This window comes from Stegostoma tigrinum, chromosome 5, assembly GCF_030684315.1.
Source record: "Stegostoma tigrinum isolate sSteTig4 chromosome 5, sSteTig4.hap1, whole genome shotgun sequence".
Lineage (NCBI taxonomy): Eukaryota > Metazoa > Chordata > Chondrichthyes > Orectolobiformes > Stegostomatidae > Stegostoma > Stegostoma tigrinum.
In genome coordinates, this window is record NC_081358.1 from 51,806,978 (window position 1) to 51,825,420 (window position 18,443).

At 37.3% G+C, this 18,443-nt stretch overlaps 1 protein-coding gene across 8 annotated transcripts in view; it reads left to right on the forward strand.

Annotated features, from left to right (window-relative positions):
- Positions 1–18,443, forward strand: part of ubr5 (ubiquitin protein ligase E3 component n-recognin 5) — a 133,262-nt gene that overhangs the window by 72,264 nt on the left and 42,555 nt on the right. For 7 of the 8 annotated variants that reach the window (XM_048528892.2, XM_048528896.2, XM_048528898.2 and 4 more), the window contains 6 exons: positions 4,291–4,501; positions 8,453–8,579; positions 9,159–9,310; positions 12,138–12,233; positions 16,390–16,513; positions 18,108–18,205. In XM_048528892.2, coding sequence (XP_048384849.1) covers positions 4,291–4,501; positions 8,453–8,579; positions 9,159–9,310; positions 12,138–12,233; positions 16,390–16,513; positions 18,108–18,205 — 808 coding nt within the window. The remainder of the gene's footprint in view (positions 1–4,290; positions 4,502–8,452; positions 8,580–9,158; positions 9,311–12,137; positions 12,234–16,389; positions 16,514–18,107; positions 18,206–18,443) is intronic. The other variant, XM_048528893.2, reaches the window with a different exon arrangement.

Genomic DNA, 18,443 nt, shown 5'->3' on the forward strand with positions numbered 1-18,443 from the left:
GGGATTCATTGCTATGTTTTTATTAATATACCGATTATTAATCAATAAAACACCAAATTATTTTAGATGAATGTATTATACTTTATGTAATAGCTGGTTGAATGAACGTTGCAGTGAACCATAGCTATACTAGCCCATTAAAATGTGATTTGGTCACTTTAAACAATTCTGTTAAAGATTGAAATATTATATGCTGAAACATAATTTTGCTAATCAAGTTATCTATTCATATGGAATGAATCCAGCCCCTTCACTAGACCCCAAGAGGTCACTCAAATCACTTCATTTCTTCTCCAGAAGAAAAGCACCCTAGCCTCCACACTTTATTCATGAAGACGAAACAGACATTTATTTAAAAATAGTCTTGCATCCCAGTGATGCAGTTCCGTATCTAGCTACCTTTGTAGCACTGGTCTCATGATCCCAACGATCCAAGCTGTTTGATAATTCTACTCAGCAGCCCCAATCTTGTAATTTCATGTGATGTATGTGCCTGATGCTAGTGCTACCTGTTTGTACAATTTTGGGTCCTTCCACATTAAAGTGAGATCTGCCAGAAACAGGTCTAACATGGACACAATTGAACCTGAACTTGCACACTCCCACCTGATGTAGCTTGCACAATTTCCCTGTACAACCCCGACAGCCTCATCAAGATTTTGATAAGTGGTGAACAACAGCAACAGTCACTAACAGTCAGCCTCTACATACAAGCACAACCAATAAAGCTATACTCATGAAATTATTTTTAGGTACTTCATTTTCAATTATCAATATACATTGAGGTGAACATTTAAAACCGCGTCTGCATTCAAAAGGTAAACTCAAATTTAATTTGAATTGATTTAAGTTTTGTCTTAATTTTGCGGTTGGAGACTTCATGTGCCAGCAGCATGTGATGACCCTACTTTTGAAAAGATGAGCATGACAAATCCAAGCATTTGAGTGGAATAGGGGATGTGGTACAGTGGGTGGGAACACTGGCATCATCGGTAATGGGATAGAATTAATGTATACTTGTGTAGATAACCTTTTGAGGATCCAGGCTTGGAGCATTATGTACAGTTTTGATCACCATTGTGCAAAGAGGATTCATAACATTTGATACCAGAACTGAGAGAATTTACTCTTTAAGAAAGGCTGAACAGAATAAAACCCTTTTCTCTGGAAAAGAGACAACTAGAACATTGAGTTATTTAAATTTATGTAGGGTCTTGTTTTCATTTGTGGTGGAGACCAAAACTTGGGGCTGTAGCTACAGTATCAGCCCATCTGCCCCAAGTGGTGACTGTATGCTGGGCAGTTTATGTAAAATCTGATGTTGAACCTCAGAATTAGTTGGACAAATAGCCAAAAATTTGAAAAATTAAGGTTTTTTAAAAAAGATTAATCTAAAGGTTAAAGCAATGCACAGAGGAAGGTTGCAGGCCTAAAAATGCTACCTAAAGGTATGGTCGTTTGTTGTTTTTGAAAATAAATAAAATGCATGAGTCCAGAACTGGAATCAGCAAATTATAGTGCTGGTAAGAGATGAGGTTGTAAAGGGATTTGAAAGCTAGCATGAGAATTTTTAAAACAAGGCCGTTGCTGGATGGAAGCCCATTTTGTCAATGCATAGCAAGATTAATGAGTGTGATTTGGTCATAGTTAAAATGCATGTAACACTGTTTTGCTGGAGTTGGACATAAGAGACTAGTTTGCAGAGTGCTGAAGTATTTCTAATAAATATAAATACAGAAAATTTCTTCCAGTTTAGAAACCACCTTCCTTAAAATTCATCTGAGGCCTTTTGGGGAATGTTTTGTTTTGAAATAGTATTTACCTTGATCATTCCAGCAAATCAAAATTCTTAAATATAATGCTGCATAAAACTAAGTTATAAAGCGTCATTATTGAATTTTAAAACTAGCATTAAGGATTGGCACTTACAAACTCTAATCTATCAAGATGAATGTTCTATGTGCTGTTGTAGAGGGAAGGGATTCAGGTCTTTTCCGTTCCCAACTTGTAACTTTGTACACAATGGTGGTAAAGTTAAGAAAGTAGATGAAAGACAAGTGAATAATGTATGATTTAAAACTTATTAATGATGGCAGTTCAGGTGATGTCACGGCTGCAACGTAGGAGCTCTTGGATACCCGCGAGATTCAGGGATAACAAGTTTCTGAGCAAATTCCACTCAGATTTTGAGCTGGAAGCTAAACTACACACTAATGCATCAGGATTGAAGGAGGTTACCTGGATTCTCTGTAGCAGGAGACAGCTGCACCACAAAATATGGGGTCTCCTGAATTGGTGTGCCTATGCAAGGCAATTAAGGGGGTCCGGTGGGCAAGATTCAGTCTGGCAATTTCCATTTGGTATGAGGTGTTCTCAACTTGCTTGGATGAGACAGAACTGCACGATGGATATAAAAATTGATCATGGTGTCGTCATAAAGGAATCCATTCAAGTGGGGAGAGCAACAACAAATGTACCAGCAGTTGCTGACAATTTAGTGAAGGAGAATGACCTCATTTTCTGCCATAAAGAGCAAGAGTCCAGGCAGCAATGTTGCCTGTCAGTGCAAGGGATTGGAACATTTCTGCTCAGACCTGGAAAGGAACTTGGCAGTGGCCGGGATAGAATCTAGTCATCGTGATCCATGTAAAGCACCGGTGATGTAGGTTAGAACTAAAAAAGTTTCCGCGTGGAATATGAGGAACTGGGCCCTCAATTAGGAAAAACTCCAAAGGTTTCAACCTCCGGATGATTACTGGAGCTGCATGCCAATTGGGTGCATAAAATTCAGATTGGTAATTGAGTTTGTAGAATGCTGTTGGAATAGTTTCTTAGAGCAGCACATTTTGGAACTGATTAGAGAGCTGGTTATATTTGCCTAATACAGGAAACTATATAGGCCAGTTAATTTGATGCCTATCATACACGAGGTTTTTGAACTGGTCATAAAGAGATGATAAATCTACATAAGGAGGTAAGCAAAGTATCAGCATATCATGGTCAAAGGGGTATAATGTTTGACCAATTTGGTGTTTTTTGAAGGAGGAGCATCTGTGGAAAAGGGAGAGCCTTATACAGGCAGTTTTCAGGTTGCAACAGCTCTATTCTTGATTCCATTTCATGAGTTGATTTGTACACAAGTAGGAACAACATGTGGAACAATATAAAATGGCTTTTCATCAAGTATGAGGAAATGATCGTATGTTGGATCTTTAAAATTAATATTAATTTATCTCTATGGATTGTATTCATAAGTTGAATGTTCATAAATCAGGGACCTCTATATAATATGAAGAGTTGGGGATACATATAGTAACGAGGGAATCCAGTACGATTGGAGATGGATGGGACTGTGGGGAGTTTGATCCAGTCATGGCCTTGTTAGGGGGTGGAGCAAGCTCAAGAGACTGAATGATCTACAATTGTTCCTATTTTGTGTGTTTGTATGTGATCGTTAGGCATTTAAGAGTGCTTGTCTCATGCTGAAGCAGTCAACATTCACTGAAGTAGCTCTTAAATAAAATTTTTGTGGAACTGTTAATTCTGACAAAGCTATTTCAATAAACCTTTTACTTAGAATTACTGAACCATTTAATGGAATATTTTTACCAAATGTCAAGGCATTTACTTAGCATATTATTGCAAAGTTCGTAGGTTTGAAAATGTGCAATATGTTAAGCTTTTTTTTCCTGTTTGTCCTTTTATTTCACTCTTTGGTAACTGCGTTATAACATTGCAATCTGGAAAGTTCATGTTTAATTCAGATACCCATGCTCTGAGAATATGGATTCAAATCCCACCATGGCAATTGGTGACATTTAAATTCAGTTAATAAAATCTGGAATTGAAAGCTAGTCTTGGTAACGGTGACCATGAACCTATCTATTTCTCTAATTCATTTGGGCAAAGAAATTCGCCATCCTTATTTGGTCTGGTCTTCACATATCTTCAAATTTACATCAGTGTGCTTGACTCTCAACTGCCCTCTGCAATGGCCCAACAAGCTACCTAGGGCGGTTCGAATGGGCAACTCAAGTGATCTAACATTCCATGAAAGAGTAAAGAAAACAGAAGTAGTGTTTCCAATGTATTCAAACACTTTGGAATCCCTTCTTTATTAATCTTCTTCTAGTGCAGAGTTTTTCAAACTGAGGTCTTTGTACAGTTGTATGAAAGGCCAAGGCAATTTGGTTGTGTGCATGACACTTGCATACCAGGAATGTTCATGTACTATTTTGTGCACAGTTGCCTCATGTAATTAATATCTCTCTTGTTTATCCCATTCTACAGAAACAAGCATTAATGCAGCACATACTGCGATGTGATTATGAAGCTTCCAGGCAGTACTTGATGAATCTTGAACAGGCTGTTTTGCTTGAACAAACACCACAAGTACTAAATACATTCCTCAGCAATCGATGTGATGGCAATCGTAATGTCTTACATGCCTGTGTGTCTGTTTGTTTCCCTACAAGCAATAAAGAGACAAAAGAGGAAGAAGGTGAGCTAAAGCCATGGCTTCCTTTTGGAGGAAAGCTGCTTTTTGTGTGAATATAAAACTGAAAGTTTCATAAATATTCTCTGCTCTCTGCTATAGTAAGTGCTCCAGAAATTGGTTTGTTTAGTGCCTGCCCAGCCTCTTCAAATAAAAATGCAGATTAAGATGACTATTTTACATCCCCAGATGTAGTAAACACCACCCTGAAGGATATGGGAACAATATAGCTACTTCTGTATTTGCTTCTCTAACATTTCCTGTATTTCTAGAAAAAAGATCTTTCCAAATATTTTGCTTAATGAATAGAAAATCAAAATTTGACCCATATACTTTGATTGCAGTTGATTGTGGGGATTGCAGCTTTTTGCCTTTCAGCTATCAGGATGAGAAAATTTTAGTTTTGGCTTCTTATCTCCTCTTCCTCTTTACCGTTCAGCATATGGGTCTTGTACATGTTTTAAGAGTATGTGTTATGCCATGCAGTTTGGCATCCAGCTTCCAACACCACCTAGTCAAACACTCTGGCATATACGTCAGTGTTCAGAAACCTTTTTGCCCAAGAATTTGAGAGTTTGATCCTAGGGTTGATTTTTATTTCAAAAATACTTCACTGCGGTTGGGACGTTATTTAATGCACTTAATGGAAACAAGCTTTAAGAAATTCAAGAGTGCAACAAGATAAATTTCAAGGTGAATTTAGCATGACACTCTCAGCATAACACCCTTGTAACTTCAAATTCATGATTTGGAATATCTCAATTGTGGTGAATGATTACTGCTAGATGGATCACATGGGACTCAAATTTCACTTTGTTCATAATCGATAATTCCTTTTATTTAATCAGAATATGTTCATATGATGTAACAATTAGCGTCTTTAGTAATAATTGAATCAGAAAAGTTTACCTCAAATCAACATTTACACTTTTGCAAAGTACCTTCGCATCCAAAGTCCGATGAGTTTCTTACCATGCACTTCTTTTTAATAAGTGACTACGTTGAGACTAATAATTTAAAAAATCTGAATCTTAGTAACTAATAATAGCAATGACTGACACTTTAAATGTGCACAAAGACTTGAGAATACTCTGACCATACTGTTTGCAAATCTAATGAATTATAATTCATCTATATCTACTATTCGTGCTAAACTTTGTATTGTGTTAGACCTGAAACGGAATGCGTAAAATAAAACAGCCAGCAACAGTGTGACTCAGATTGTGATCTCTAAGAGCATGCTAGTCAAAGCAAGTCAAATAGTACAATATATTTTGTGATGAATAGAGGTTCGCATCCTGCTCAATTAGTGCATCTCAGACTGATTTAGCCCAGAATGAGTTCTTGACTTTGTCTGAAAGTGATGTTGGCTCACTTCCCATTCAACCAATTTTAAATTAGATGGTTGAACTAGTTTTAAATTTTCACAAAATATCTTGGTTTTCCAGAATCTGTACAGTTGCTCTTTGGAGTTCACAACTTGTTGAAAAGTAAATTGGGTGTCTGTCTCATAAGCAGTTATGCTATTATAGCAAATCTGGTTTTTGCCTGCAGGTGACCAAAGTATGGAGCTGGAGGAGCACAGCAGGCCAGGCGGCATCAGAGGAGCGGAAGGGTTGACGTTTCGGGTCAAGACCCTTCTGACCTGAAACGTCAACTTTCTTGCTCTGATGCTGCCTGGCCTGCTGTGCCCCTCCAGCTCCACTCTGTGTTATGTCTGACTCCAGCATTGGCAGCTCTTACTATCTCTTTGCCTAGAGATAGCCCAGCTCTTCTGACCAGGGTATGATATCCTGTTTCTGAAACTGATTGGGCCCACAAATAGGCAGTTAACATCAGTTGCATTCTCCCATAAATTTCCTAGACAGGAGCAGTGTCTTCTGATGTGGCCTAGAACAGGTTGTTGTGGAAATCATACTTTTTTTAAGCATCAAATAATTTTATTTTTAGGCCTTCTGGCCACTTTTGAAAACTGCTGAGAAGGCAAGTTTGGTGATAGGAGGAGGTGGTTAAGGGAGAGGTGAGGTGTGTGGAGTCTGGGTGAAGTAGAGTTAAGGGTGGGGGTTGTCAGGGATGGGAGGGGCAGATCCGGTGGAGTTGAGACAATTTGTGCTGAAGTTTAAGTGCAGCAGTTTGTCTCCTAGGTAATTGTTCAGCTTGCATACACTAAAACTCTCTGAAATCTCATTTTTGGACATTTTTTTGGAGGGTTCCGGAAGCAGATAATTGCATCAAGAAAATTTCTGGGGCATTCTGACAGTGGGATGCTGATGAGCAACTTTAGTCTCACTTACTGCCCTGAAACGCTCCCCATTTGGAATTTTTGGGCCATTGTTTGCTGAAGTCCACTTAACAATTTTATTATCCCTGTGTATTCATAACTTACAAAAGGGTAAAGACACTTTACATCTAAATTTTAGTAAGGTGTCCTAATAAAATGTTGAAATGTAATTTTTTACCTAACATAGGACATTGTCTGAGTTCTGTATTCATGGAGACTTATGGAGTGCGCACAGGTTTATAAATCTTGCTCATCTTAGTTTATGATCCATTTTAGGTTGCTGATATTGGCAGTTATATTGATTCGGTGTTAGGATGTATCCAGTTAATCAGTGGTGAAATCCAGTGTAGCAAGGACAGACCTTTTTTCTGAAGCTCTCAGCACACAAAGCAAAAATGTCTATCAAATGAATTAGGGAAGGCTGTCGAGAGATTGGGGATGATGCAGTTTTTGGGCATCAGTTTTTAAACTTTGTTTCAGAATAACATTTTGATCTTTTAAAAACTGAAGTAATTAAACAAACATTGACACTTTGGCTGTGTAGTTCTGTCTGACCTGATGGCCTAAGTCTTTACTTATTAGCAAATGCTGATTTTTTTTTTGAAAAAACTACATTAATTACTAGCACAATTTTAAAGTTTTCTGTGACATTTGCTAATTGTGACCAACAGTTCCCGCCCATCCACAATTGCCTTTTGATTTAACGGCTTGCTACAATCATTTCAGAGGGCTGTTACGAGTCAGTCACATTGCAGTAGGTCTAGCATCACGTCTATGCCAGGCCAAGTAAAAGTGGCAGATTTTGTTCCCTAAAGGACATCAGTGAATCTGGGGTTTTTATATCAGTGGTCACATGTTTGCCATTAAACTAACTTTAATTCCAGTTTATGTTGAACTTTAACTTCAGCTTATGTCATGACAAGATTCAAGCTGCTTTCTCCAGATCATTACGCTGGTAATCTATTAGTCCCAGTGAAGGGCCAATTTATATGTGCATTTCAAAAATGATGACAGCGTGTCCAGAATTCTGTAGTTTCTCCTGGGAAGTTTATCTGAGTATGTTGAAAGACCTTTGGATCATTCTGTCTCCTTGAATGGAAGAAAGTTGAAATGAAGGGGAGATGCTTTTGAACAGTTTCTTACTAGCAAATAAATTTCATGAAAAGTTCACTTCTCAGTTAATTGCTTTACCTAGTTGTATCAAGAAATTGAGCTTGGTGAATGAGGTAAATTCGAAAGTGAACTCTATTTCAGGTCAGTGTTGAGTCTTGTAATTTGAAACAAAAACAGAAATTGTTGGAACAGCTCAGCAGGTCTGGCAGCATCTGTGGAGTAAATCAGTTAACATTTCGGATCAAGTGACCCTTTCATTGAACTGTCGGTTGCTAGGAAATGTTGGTTTATATACGGAAGATAGTGATATACAGCTTCTAAATATAGATTGATACTTTCGTAGCTACCATCAGCTCTGAGGAAAGATCACTGGATCCAAAATGTTAACTGATTTCTCTCCACAGGTGCTGCCACACCTGTGCAGCTTTTCCAGCAGCTTCTGTTTTTGTTTTTCTTATTTATGGCATCCACAGTTCTTTCAGTTTTTATCTTGTAATTTGAATACAGTTTATTTTGTAGCTTTGTTACTGAGACCTAGTGACTTAAGTATTTCTGTCCCACAGAAGCAGAGCGCTCTGAGAGGAATACATTCGCAGAGAGGTTATCAGCAGTCGAGGCCATTGCAAATGCAATTTCAGTTGTGTCAAGTAATAGCAGTGGTAACAGGACTGGACCATCTAGCAGTCGTAGGTACGTACAAATATGATCGACCTACCTACCTATAAGTGGGTATCTTTGGAAGCTAGAGCACTGATTTTTTTTTTGTATTTGGGGTGGGAGGAAGAACCTGGGGTAAGAAGAAAGATTGTGCCTGTTCTTATCAGTTATTTCTTGGGAGTAGGACGGTTAAAAAGTAGCTGTTGATTGATTCTAAAAGTGTAAATTCTACTTTCTTTTAAATTTGGCACTTCATGATGCACTTCAAATTGGATGGTTTAATATTAGCTCATAGAAAGGTGGTACTTGAGCTGTATTTCAAAATGTCGAGTGTGTAAGTAGCTGAACTGCCATGGTCTGGTCATTAAACCGATAAGTATGTAGGACATTGCTGCAAGAGAAACTAACGTGATTTCAACTTCCTTGGAATTGCAGTCCATATATTCTCTGATTTAAAATTGCATTTGATACAACTTGTTTAATTTTTAATGTAACCGAAAAAGCTAGCATCACTTGCTAATAATTGTAACCAACTTGTTGGATTATACTAGAAGATAAAAGTTTTTTTCTTTGAGCCCCAAGTAAGTAATGAGTCTTGCACTTTCCTTCCAGTTTAAGATTGCGTGAGATGATGAGGCGCTCCCTGCGAGCAGCAGGCTTGGGCCGTCATGAGTCTGGTGCTTCATCCAGTGACCATCAGGATCCAGTCTCTCCTCCTATTGCCCCACTTAGCTGGGCACCAGATCCACCTGCAATTGATCCAGGTTAGAATGATTCCTGATGTTACTCTAAAATGACTAGCTGAAACCTTTATCCTGCTTTAGGTTTTAGCATCAGTATGTGAAGTTTGAAGAATAATTTCATCACAAGCTTTGTTTTTTGGATGCAATGAAACAAAATTTCATTTCATAGATATTATTATGTTTACAATTACAGAGACAGATATCTGCCTCTGACAAGGGCAGCATTCGTGTAGATTGTGCATGGAGAAAAGAAAATACTTGCCCAAACTGAGGAGTGAAAATGTCTATTTTCCCCTTTCACTATAAGATCGTGTGCTCAGCTATAGAGTTGTCAAAGATTGGTGTGAATGCCCATTTTGAGCTTGATATTGTAACCAGTGTTCTTGTACTTAGAGTAAGTTAGAAACATCTGAATAAGAATTAGTCTTGGATTTGTATGGTGCCTTTCATGAAATCCAAACACCTTAAAGCACTTTGAATAGTTTGTAGAGTTGTAGTGAAGGAAACAGCAACCAATTTGCAATCCCACAAATAGCACAAAAATTTTCTGATTTTCTGAAGAAGGGTCTAAGCCTGAAATGTCAGCCTTCCTGCTCGGCCTGCTGTGTTCATCCTGCTCTACACCTTGTCATCTGTAGTACAAAAATTGTTTTTTCTTAATGTTGGTTTGAAGCAGAAATATTGGCTAACTTCAGAGCATGTCATGACTGAGGTTGTTCAGAAGATAGTCTAAATCAATGAACAGTGGAATTTTATGTTGTGTTCATTCAAGATAGTAGCACCATTTGGAGTTAACCGACCATTGCTGTTAAAAGTTTAGAAAGCTAATGCTACAATTTGCTGGAGTTTTTGTGAAATTTTCCAGTCACTGTTTAAAAATTTCAGGACAATTGCTAGCACATTTTAAGGTAACACGTGCTGTACTCCGGGAAGCAACTTGTTTACATTTCAGAATGTTTCTCAATGGTATAAAAGAGCCAGGCAAAGATCCAGAAATACCCTTCACTGAGGCTCTCATTCCCATGCCCTGGCATTAATTTTACTTGATTCAATTCCTGACTGTATATCGGAGGTTGCCAAAATGGACACAAAATACACGAGTGGTTATGTGAGAGAAAAACTAATTCTTCTGTTTCGCTAGAATAAATGGATAATTTAAAGGATTGATTATGCAGTCAGAGGGACCGTTACTTAGTAACATTTGAACTTCCAGACCTAATTACTTGGAAAGTAGAAAAGTTGTCTTGAGTATTTTAGCTGCAGGATTGGGCTTCTTCATTGGGAATGATTTCGGCCTTAGACTAAGCTGCCTCAGTCACTCAGCAAAGAAGCACTCCAGCATCAGAAAAGAGAACCCTGGAGGTGTTTGCCAAATTGGAAAACAAACAAATCTACAGTTTTGCATTCACAAGCTGTAATGCAGATTTTCTTAGGATGGGAAGCACTTGTTTTATTTTTGTTAGTTTGTTCTAGCACAGTGGACGTGATCAGTAAAAAATGATTGATCTTGAACCCCACACTGACAAGCATGGATACAGCGAGAGATTGGGCAAGCTACTGAGACTTCTTCAAAGTTGGAGTTTTTCATTGGGGCTAGCAGAAAGTACATGAGATTAACTGCAATCTGATGTAGCAACCAGTGACACCCTTGCCCACCCATTTGTCACATGTTTTTGACTAGAAAAGTTGACAGCAATGACTGTAATTGTTGTCCTCCTGTAGCACAAACAGTGCAATTTGTTCAGTATTTGCTTGATGATGCTTTGTGATCGCCACTAATTACTACTGAAACTCGAGAGCTTGGCCTTTAAAATGCTCTAGATGTATTGTTCTGACTAACTTAAAGCAATGCCACTCGTGCTCCCATGCTTTCTCTCTTTCACTTTCTTGCTTTCTCCTCCTCTTCCTCCTCCTTTCCATGCACTCTCTGCTTTCCTGTTCTCTTCCTGTGTGATGCTGCTTCACAACTTGTCTTGATAGCTTGTCAGTGTCAAATTATATTCAATAATGCTTTTCACAACACCCAAGCAAATATATTCTTGATGTTTTAAAACTGCTGCTTCCTTAATTCCATTGTCTGTCAATGCTGCTATGTACTTGGTTACCAAGAAGCCATCAGAGCAATCTAATACATTTTTTTGTTGCACAGCTCCCTACAAATAGCATGATTTTAATTGATTCACAACATGAAATATCGTATTTGGGCTGTTACAGCATGTGTATATTGACTTGCAACTTTTCAAATTTAATTTGATTTGATACAGAGAGTGAAGCATACATGAGCGTGTCAGTTCATCGTGCTTTTCTGAAACTAGGTTGGAAATCGACTTCATTATTTGCTGAACGACTACATTGGGAACAATGAAAATGATACTTTTTCAGAGTGAGGAAAATAAACTGTAGAGCAAGGCACGGTTGATGTCTAATTATTTAAATCCAAAAATTTTAACTATAAATACCTTGAAATAATGAAACTGGATCCTTTGTTCTCTCATTGTTATATCTAAATTTTAGAGTCAAATCACCTGTTTTGGAAATGAGTTCTTTCTATTAATGTCCAATAAAAGTTAAACTTACAAGAGACCATAGATTTTAATATTTCATCTGAAATCAGTGATACCTCCAATCAGTCGTTTTCGGTGCAGTTTGAAGTATGCTAGAAGCATCAGAAACAAGTTTGTTTATTTTTGGCAGTGAAGAGATCTTTGCACAAAAAGGTACTTTGAGCAGAATGCAGTTATTTAGTGAAACATTTTGGTATCCCCACAGTTCTGAAAGTTATAAAGTGTCCTTGGCAGAGGATTGTTTTGATCTAAAGATGATCATTTGCTATTCTGTTTATTGAAAGATGGTGATATTGATTTTATCCTGGCTCCTGCTGTGGGATCTCTTACCACAGCAGCATCTGGTACTGGACAAGGACCAAGCACATCCACCATTCCAGGTAGGATTTCCATTTCTATAAAACTTTCTTCACCGTGTCTTCAAAGTTTTGATTCCTGCTGGAGTTAGTTACCTTATGTCATCACTTTTTTTCTTGTGATCATGGGGAAAATTTTGTCAAAACTAATCCTGTTCCTAACTAACTTGACCTGTCATGTTTCTAGCAAATCTCAATAAATAGTATTCACGAGGAGAAATCATGTGTAAAATACACTAAGCTTATAATATCCTTCTCCTTATTGCCACTTTTCCTGGGACAACAAATCTTTCTGAATGGAGACATAATGTTGGAGAATGGGTGTCGATTAAAAATAACTTCAATTATATGCCTGTCTTTTGATGTGTTACCCATAACAGGTTATTTTGTTACTTTCATATTAATTTCAAAATGTTTATTTCTAATGTGTTGTAATGCTTATATCCGGAAGGCCATATTAAACACGCTCTCCCCCCATCCCCCCACCCAGCTCGCGCTCGCTGTCCCCCTCCCCCCACCCCCTCAGCCAATCGTTCACATTGGAAGAAATGATTGGACTTTTCAGAATACCTAAATGCTCTCCATGATTTCCAGTCTCTCTGATACCTTTCACACTTCTACTGGACTGGCTGAGATGGCATAACTCTTGGCACTAATTGGGGAATAGTGTGTGTGTGAACCTCTTGGTTGAAATGGTTCACACGTTTCATTAGTCATCAGAGCTAGGAAGGATTGCTGGCTGCATCAGTTTCTGTCTTTGTCACCAACCAAATTAATAGGACAATGTAATTGCTTTCTTGTTTCAGCACATTACAAAACTATGTATTCACAAACCATGGTTAACTTTGAGATGCCTGCGAGGTGTCTCATTATCTCTTTCTGTCGATGTACACTATAACATTTCTTGCCACTTTATTAGGCTGTGAAAACAAATATCAAAGCGTTATGATGGCTGACAAGTATTTTTGTAGAAATCACAAGCCACTAAATTTGCTTCATGTTTTGCTATTCAGCTTGCTACATCCAGTGTGCTGTTTTTAAATGCAGAAATGACGTTTTACTTCCTAAACATTAATAGCTCCTATTTACAAGAAAAATGATTTCTTGCTTATATAGAATTCAGTCTTAATTTGTAGTAGTTTTACCTATCTAATTTTAAGGCTTTGCTAAATTTCCTTAAGAGGTAGGTGGAACAAATATTTTGCATCAGGTTCCTTTTTTCCCTCATGCCAATTTCCGTTTTGCCTCCCTCCTCTTAAAAACAAGTTGTTTTTGGAGAGCAAAGTTCCCCTTTGTTATATTCTTAAATTAAATTTTGCTTTTGTATTTATTCATTTAAAAATTGCCGAGTCTTAAATATTAATTTATGGTCTCCCATTTTTGAGCTCACTTTTTAAGTTTTCCTGGAGGTCTATAAATTCACCCTCCATACAGGCTGTGAGACCATTGTTTAATTTCATTATTTATATAATATGTCATTAGTTTTTATTCTAGTTTCTTGAAACATTGATTATTTGATTTGTTTATGTTTGCAATCCAGGAATAGCTTAAGGTTCTGAGCTTTCCATTTACTGCAGAGAATTATTGTGGCCTATACAAAGTTCTGTATTTTTCATGAAACTTAATTTGTGTTTAGACCTTTAGTCAAATATAAAAGTCAACTATTCAACTAATCTTTCAAAGTAAAAGGATCTGATGAACAATTTTACATGTCGGTTTAGAATGCGTTTTGCTGACGTCTTGATATAATTTATACATCCTTTCAATCTAGGCCATAGTGGTTTTTTTCTGCCACTTGTAAAGAAAGGGGAAAATAACACAACCATTAAGTGATAAAACAGGCCCAATTATATTAACAGAATTACCCCAGTACGTCCTCACTGCTGTGTGCTTTCAGAATGGAGATGACCTAATTCTCCTCTTTGCTCCTTTCTGTGCTTTAATTGAGTCATTTTGGCTGCCAGTTTATATGGGAGCAATGTCCCATTGTCTTCCATATTTAAAGGCAAATGTTCCGCAAGTTTTTTTTTGTTTAAGCATTTATAGCCATTGGTTATATAAACCTGAACTTTTAAATTATAGGATTAAAAGCAAATGAAGTGGCTGATGTAAACTATGATATTACTTTGGACAAGTAGAATTGTAGTGTAAAAGTAAAATGAGGCATGTTTCTGTAATCTGAAGTTACTAATTTAGAAGTCAGAATGTGAGCACTAAACCAACATGGATTTACTTCAGAAACGAAATATGAATAGAAAGCGATATTAAAATTCCAAATGGAAGAGGAAAACAGCAAATTTGTGGAATTATAAGACAGCAGTTAACCAGGAATTATCGACCAGCCAGCCCGACATTGGTAGTGGTGGATAATACTAGAGTTCATTACAAAATAATAATGGCTGAGCGTTTGGAAATAGAATTGGACAGAGTCAGCTTGGGCTTGCAAAAGGGCAATCGAGCTTGACATATCTACTGAAATTCTTTCAAGATCTAGATTATAGAGTTTGATGGAGCCAATGGACTGGTTTACTTGGGCATTTAAAAGGCTTTCAGGATAGTCCTGCAAAGAGATTGTGTAAAATTAAAGCTCATGGGACTGGGGGTTCTGTATTGAGATAGTTAGAAAACTAGATAGCAAACTAGTTAGCAGATGAAAATGGAATAAATAGGTCATTTTCAGAATGGCAAGCAAGGACTTCTGGGAATCAGTGCCCAGATTTTGCAATGTATATTAATGATTTGGATGAAGGCAGTAAATATATTTTCAACTTTGCAGAGCTCCCCAGCTGGATGGCAGGGTGAGTTGAGGAAGCAGAGATACTTAAATGTGCTTTGGACAAGCTTAATAAGTAGGAAAATGAATGGTAGATGCTTTATGCCAGTATGAAGCTATCCACTTGGGTAGCAAAAACAGGAGGGCAGATTATTATCTCTCAACAGAGAGGGAAGTGTGCAGTGAGATCCAAATGTCTTCATAGCTAAATGTAGCAATTGGTCTATGCAGAAGTCAAATGGTATGTGCCCTTAGCAAGAGGATACAGGAATAGGGATAGGGATATCTTGCTGCAGTCTTGGTGAGCCACATCTGGAATATTATATGCAGTTTTAATATTGTTATCTGGAAATGGAACTTGTTGCAATATGGAAGGAGTGCGGTGAAGATTTACCAGACGAATACCTGGGATGGTGGAGCTGACGTGAGGGGAGATTGAATCAGTTAGGATTATTTTCACCTGGAGTTCAAAAGAATGAGGGAGTCTCATACAAACCTGTAAAATTCAATAACCGGATGAGACAGGGTAGTTACAGAAATGATCCTGCCATCGGGAATATCACAATCTAAGGATACAAGATAAACCGTTTAGGACTGAGATGAGAAGGAATTTCTTCATCCAAAGTGGAGGCGCTATGACATTCACTATCACAGAATGCAGTTGAGGTCAAAACATTGTATAATATAGAGGAGGAGTTGGATATGGCACTTAGCATTAAAGGGTATGGGGGAAAAGCAGGAACAAGCTGTTGAGTTGGGTAGTCGTAATGAATGGACTGCTCCAGCTCCTATTTTCTATGTTTCCAAATATTCCAAAAGCAAACAATCTGAATTTTATTATATATTGCTTACAGTTCATGTGGAGCATAATCATGGGTATAGACCTCTTGGACTGAATGATCTTTTTTTTCCTTTTTATATCTTAATTATATTTGTAAATATTTTAAAAATTAATATATTCCTCTATATAGCACTTTATTTTCCAACATGCTGTTTCAGGTCCCTTGGTCCATGCATGAGGAAGCTCTTGTTCAGATTGCTGCAGGGAGCTAAAGAGTAATCTTGGGGTTACTGCATTGCTGTGGAAAATGTGACTGCTGTTCGTGGGTTTTTTTTCTTTTAACAGCATTACTGAGATTGGGAATTTGTTGCATTTGTACAATTTACATTTTTTTCCACCCGTCAGACCCAGTACTTCAAAGTCGTAGTTTTGTTTCTTGAAAGTATACTACTTTATCCATTAGAAAGATTTAAGCAAGCCAAGGTGAATTGAAATTTTGCTTCAATGTAAGATTGCATTTGTATTGGTGAATAATTGCAATAAACTATGTAAGATGAGAAAAATCTGATACGAAGCACGCCTTTCTCTGTTTTAAACTTGAAGCAATTTTATATTTTCCACTTTAGGTCCTTCTTCTGAACCACCTGTAGTAGAGTCAAAGGATAGAAAAGCTAATGCACATCTGATCTTAAAATTACTTTGTGAAAGTGTAGTACTTCGACCTTACCTTCGAGAATTGCTTTCAGCCAAGTAAGTAATGGATTATTTATATTGCAATAAGATTTGTCTGATATTAATAAAAAAAAACATTTGAGAATTACCTGAGACCACAAAAATGATGTGTGATAGTCAATGGTATCAAAACTAAAGTTTAGTGTGAAGTGTATATTGTACATGGATACAATGAAACAAACTAGCTGATCATATTTTCTGTAATTTTATAAACGGTTATGTTAGGTTTTGGTCAAATTTGAAGCTTCATTCTTGCATAATATGAGAGTTTATGACAGAGCAGTTTAGGAACAGATAATGAGTTTATATAGTAATAGCCTTTTTTCTCTCAAAACTATTGCATTCAAAAAACATTTTTGTGAAGAAGCATTGCACTTCAGTTTTTTATGCAAGCTTGTGTAAATCTTTCCAAATCTGTTTGCAGAATGTCATGGAATATGTTTTTTTGTCACGAGAAATTCCTAGCTTGATATAGTTATATCTTTATTCTGCCCTGTAGTATACGTGTGCAAAATCGTGAATATTTCCTGTTCCCAGCTTGAGAGTTGCATCATTTATTCCAGTCTTCTGGAAACAGACATTAGCAGACATTCAAAGCTTCGAATGTAATCTAAAAATGGCAATCCATTGATGCTTCAGAATGCAGGGCATTGGTTTCTGGCTTACTGTGTAATAACTAGTGTTGCTTTCATTGTTAGGATATTACCTAAACGCATTGGAAGTGCATTAGCAAAGGTTATTAGATGAATAGACTAGAACGGTCTGGTTGTCTTGAGGAAGGGAAGACAATCGAGGCTTGTAACTGAGTTTAGAAGGGCAAGAGGTGACTTGAATGAAACATCAGATCCTGGGTGGTCTTGACAGGCTGAATGTGGAAGGAATGATTCCTCTTAAGGGAGAATCTAGAACTAAGGGTTGCATTTGGGAAAAATTAGTCACCCATCTAAGACGGAACAGAACATTTTGGAACGTTGTGGCCTTTGGAACTCTTGTCTTTAAAATGTGGTGGAAATGAAGTCCTTGAATATTTTTGAGCCCTAGGTAGGTAGATTCTTGATGAGCGTGACAGTGCAAGAGTATCGCAGGTAAGTGAGAATGTGGAATAACTGGATTAATCATCATCATCATCATATTGAGTGATGGAACAGAGGGGCTGCTTCTTGCTCCCAGTTCATAAGTTTGTATATAACCTGAAAGTCCTTTACAGTTATTTTGACTTCATATGTGTGAACGATTTTTTAAAATTTATGTAGCTTCTGGATACATTATTTCCATAACTAGCTGTAGTTTTGAATTCCTACCCATACACTGTTGAATGGAAAAGATAGTGGAGGACAGAGGATATGGAGAAGTGTCAAAAGTCCATTTGTAAACTCACCCCATGTTGACAAGTACATTTATCAGCAAGGCAAGATAGTAGTCATAAGACAATTTCCCCCCTCTGCCCTTTCCTTCAAGTAACTAATTACCACTGTTTTTAAAGTAAAACATTTGTTTGCAAGTAGTAGAAATTTAAATTTTATATGCATTTTTGTACCAAGTATATTTTTTGTTTTAAATTGCAAACCTCCGATCATAAACTGTCTTGTTTAACTTCATACTGCATATTTAGGGATGCAAGAGGAATGACGCCTTTTATGTTGGCTGTTGGCGGAAGAGCTTATCCCGCTGCGATTACAATTCTAGAAACTGCTCAGAAAATAGCCAAAGGTAATCTGCTTACGCATTTTGAGCAAGTGTAGAATTGTGAACTGGTTTTTGAATGAATTTGTCTTCAAGTTTTCTGCTCAGTTCAGAATGGTTTGTATGCATTTCTTTTTGACATTTTGAGGCTTGGCTCTGTGCAAATGTTCTGATGTTCATTTGTACTCAACAAAGCTTGAGCAAGTCACCAATATTGACCTTCCTCGAGTTAGCCCTGCTCCATGTCATGCTTTAAGCCACAAAC